The 4,041-nt window shown below is 52.1% G+C and overlaps 1 protein-coding gene across 3 annotated transcripts in view; it reads right to left on the minus strand.

Moving 5' to 3' along the window:
• Positions 1 to 26: 26 nt before the first annotated feature.
• GRIK4 (glutamate ionotropic receptor kainate type subunit 4) overlaps positions 27 to 4,041 on the minus strand; it is a 249,226-nt gene continuing 245,211 nt past the window's right edge. For all 3 annotated transcript variants that reach the window (XM_015563865.1, XM_015563862.1, XM_015563864.1), the window contains 2 exons: positions 2,170 to 2,288; positions 27 to 513 (listed from right to left, as the gene is read on the minus strand). In XM_015563865.1, coding sequence (XP_015419351.1) covers positions 322 to 513; positions 2,170 to 2,288 — 311 coding nt within the window. In that variant the 3' untranslated portion in view covers positions 27 to 321. The remainder of the gene's footprint in view (positions 514 to 2,169; positions 2,289 to 4,041) is intronic.

Below are 4,041 nucleotides of genomic sequence, written 5' to 3' on the forward strand. Positions count from 1 at the left end.
AGCCAGGTCGCTAAGGGAACTCTTGCTCTTCATCTTCCTATTGGGAGTCCTCACTGAAGTTTTCAAGGTCTGGCCAGGCCATGGGCGAGCTCTTAGGGAAGTACCAAATGTTCACCGATCCTCTACTTGAAGCGGCTACTGAGAAGTGGCGTCATTTAAAAGAGGACGGCCTGAGGTAAGAACTGAGACCTGGACTCTAAACACCCTATTGTTACTAAGTAGCCGAGATCTAGGCAAGGTCCTTGACTTCTCTGTGCTCCTAATAATAACTACATCAGGTGAAACAACACCACCTGCCGATCTGCTACATGTGACAGAATGTCACAGCACGCATGTACTGACTGCCATCTGTGTGCTACACACCACAGCCCGCACTGCATGCAGGCGTGCCTGCTCTGTGCGCGGTGCAGAGGTGAAAGGCAGAGGAAGGACAAACGCTTCTGGTCTGGGGAAGAGGCGGGAGACCTGGGGAAGGCTTCTCAGGGAAAGGAACACGTGGCCTGGTCTTTCTGCCTAGAAGTAATAAGCAGAATTCATTTAAGGCGTGGACAAAGCTGTAGAGAGACGTAGGAGAGAAACAAAGAGAGCTTGGTGCCAGGCAAGGCCAGCGAGGGAGAGCTTCTGGGAAAATGGCTCACTTTGTCAAGGGGCACATTGAGGCTCAACAAGGCCCAACGGGTTCTCTCTGCTTTTGTCCTTCGGGAGGGGTCAGGCCTTTTAACATGACTTTTCAAAGCCAGACTGTCCTGGTTTGAGGGCTGAATGGGAGGCAAGGCAATGGAGACTGAAGCAGTTGGTTTGGGAGAGGGTGAGAATAACAGTAATATTGACATTTTGAACATATAGAGTAAATATTTTTAGATTTTGGGGAGAGTGCAGGGATGAAAATTGAAGGGGAGAAAAGATAATCCTAGGGTAGCTGAGAAAAGATGGATCAAGACAGAGATGGAGCCTTGGCTGGTATGGCTCAGTGGATAGAGCGTTGGCCTGGGGACAGAAGGGTCCTGGGTTTGATTCCAGTCAAGGGCATGTACCTTGGTTACAGGCTCTTCCCCAGCCCGGGGCCCTGGTTGGGGCTTGTGCAGGAGGCAACCAATCGATGTGTTTCTCTCACATCGATATTTCTCTCTGTCTTTCTCTCTTCCGCGCTCTAAAAAATCAATGGAAAAATACCCTCGGGTGAGGATTAAAACAACAACAACAACACAGATAGAGATGGCAGGACAATGGGAACATCTACCGCAGCTACAGGGTGGCTCCGCTGGGCGGCATCTTAGGTGGGGGTTTTCATTTGGGCCTGGTCACACCTGACTTCTTGGTGAGGTAGGAGGCACCATGAACCTCTGTGCGTGAAAGAGCAAAGGGTGTGAGGCGGGGCAGTGACATGAAGTCCTGTTGGAAAGTGGAGAAGACGCTGAGCAGAGTCAGGGCTGGGAGGCGGTTTGAGGCCTGTGAGAGGCTGGGCTCCCCAAGTGGATGGGGCACTGTCCCTGCTGAGCTGCTGGGAGCTGCTGACTCAGGCTCAGTTTCCAAAGGAGAATCAAGAGGTCCAAGTCGGAGACTGAGGCAGAGGCTACTGTACTTTAAAAACCAAAGAACAGTTAGCCTGTGAGGGTTTCTGGCCTTGCAGAGAGAGTGGAGATGGCATGGGATAGAGTTTCCTCTCCAGCCAGACTCTTCCATCACGTGAAAGTCACTTAACACAGCTGGTGAGCACCGGGTTTGGGAACTGAATTTATTCAAACCCCTGAGAGGGAAGCTGCGACTCCTGAGCCACGGGCACTGCGGCCTCCCCAAGCACCTGTACTGCAGTGGAGCCTTCAGATAGAAGAAGGGAGACATGGTTTCCCTTAGTCAGCGGCACTTGGCCTGTTTTCCTTCACCATGATGCAGCCTCGATCACAGTGGATAGGACCTCCTCGTTCATGAAACCCTTCCCCACATTTATTTCCTGGCCTGTTTCCTAGAAGACTCTGAGACCGGCAGTTGGATGCCTTTCTGTGGCTGCATGGAGGGAGCTCTGAGGCCGGCGTCCCGCCCTGGGGCCTGTCCGGGCTGCTCCATCCTCAGGCCTGCACGGACCTGCAGGAAATCACTTTGTCTGTGCATGAGCCTGTGAACTTTGCTCTTTCTGCCAACACTATAGGTCAGACCCCTTTGGAGGTTTACCTCGGTAGCTTCTGAGTGTCGGAGAGTCCATAAAAACTCCAACATAGCCATAAAAATGGCCACGATTAAGCCACAAATAAGAACCACAAAGATTCCACCAATATTCTCCATTCCCAGTCCTGCAAGAAAGCGATAACAAAAAAAATAGTGTAAAAGAGCTGGAAGACATAAACATTCTATCAAAAATGCTGAAGTCACTTAAATGACAGAAAGTCAGTCTTGTAGATGCTTTACATACATATTCCTTGAAGAGATATGACTATTTGCTGGAAAAAAAATGCACTGTAGCTGGAGGAAAAGTGGGGAGGGGCCTGAGTTGCCAATGGGGGAGACGGGAGAAGAGCTTCTGAGAGGGCTATGGGAGAGGGAGTGGGAAAAGAGCTCAGGGAAGTTTGATTTCGCCTGTGATACCAAAATACCTGAACATTCTAGTATTTGCATAAAAATGTAGCCCATCTTATTTATCATGTGTTTGCTTGATATAGAATAATTGTTTTAACCAAACTATAGTTAGAAAAAGATACGTTTACTAAAATACTAATTTGGAAATTAAAACTTTTTATCTTACTTTTTATCCTATCAGACCAGTGGTTCCCAACCTACCTCCCATCAGAACCACCTGGGGAAATATGTTAAAGTATCGATTCCTCATTGTTCCTGAGGCTTATTAAACCCACGCCTCTGGAGATGGAGCCCAGGAATATGTATTTAAGACATTTGATAGATAACTCTTGTCCAGCAGCCCTAAAATTAGTTTTCAAATTGGCGTTTGTAGAAGTTGCACTTGACTAAGTTCCTTGAAGTCAGGCACAGTTTCTGCTGGGCCTCCTTGTCTGACAGATGCCTGGCGTGTGGTACATGCTCAGTGAGTATCCGGGGGATTACAATGTGCTTCGTTTCCACAGCACTGAGCACTGAGTGCAGCTCTGTAACTGCCTGTCTTGTTGGCATTAAAGAACCATCCCCCCATGGGCACCTTCCACCAGGAAGATGCCCCGAGGCTGCTGGCACCACGCTGCTAGGTGCTGCCACGTCTGCACGTCCGTCCGCAGTGTCGTAATGGGATGTGGAGCTACGGCAGCGCTGGGGAAGCCCGCTTCACCCAACCCCAAGGGGTGAGCCGGGCCCAGAGAAGACAGCCTTGGAGAGCTGGAGAGAGAGCCCTGGGCAGCATTGCAGACGCCGCGGGGTGCCTGTGGTTTTCTACTTTGATTTTACCATAACACAGTGCCGTGCGGTGCCTCCCACACAAGGAGCTACCGGCCACCACAAGAAGGGGCCCAGTGGGCCTGTGCTCTGTCCCCAGCACAGCCCCCCTGCCCCCCCCGGGCCCCGGGTGAAGGAGGCCGCTCTGTGGATGATCAGAACCCAGGCATTAGTTTAAAGCTCAGCGATAAGGCATGGCCACAGGGCATGGAGCAGGCTTCTCACTCTGAGAAGGTGCTGGAGGTTTCCTGGAACACTTGCACCTCTAACCTGGAAGCATTTGGGCAGAAGGTTTTTGTCCAGAGAAACATCAGGGTCCATGGGGAGGTGGGGGCACAGGGTCGCACAGGAGGGCATGCACCCAAGGTCCGGCTGGGGGCAGGCAGATGCTCCCGCGCCAGGTGTCAGGGCGGTCAGGACCAGGTGCGGGATGTGCACCTGAGCATCCTGGACAAGCTGGTCTCCCTGCTGCCCCTGGGAGAAGGCGGGCGGTGTCCCCAGGGAAGGGTCCCCACCAAGCAGGCCCACCTGGTCTGGCAGCTCCTGAGGGGCTGCTAGGAACTTCCTATCCGCCACCCCTGCCACTTTGGGGGGTGCTGTCCTATATGGAAAAAACACCAGGATCCCCTTGCCAGGCCTCCACTCCCTCGTGGTCCTGCAGGGAGG

This window comes from Myotis davidii, unplaced genomic scaffold (assembly GCF_000327345.1).
Source record: "Myotis davidii unplaced genomic scaffold, ASM32734v1 scaffold799, whole genome shotgun sequence".
Lineage (NCBI taxonomy): Eukaryota > Metazoa > Chordata > Mammalia > Chiroptera > Vespertilionidae > Myotis > Myotis davidii.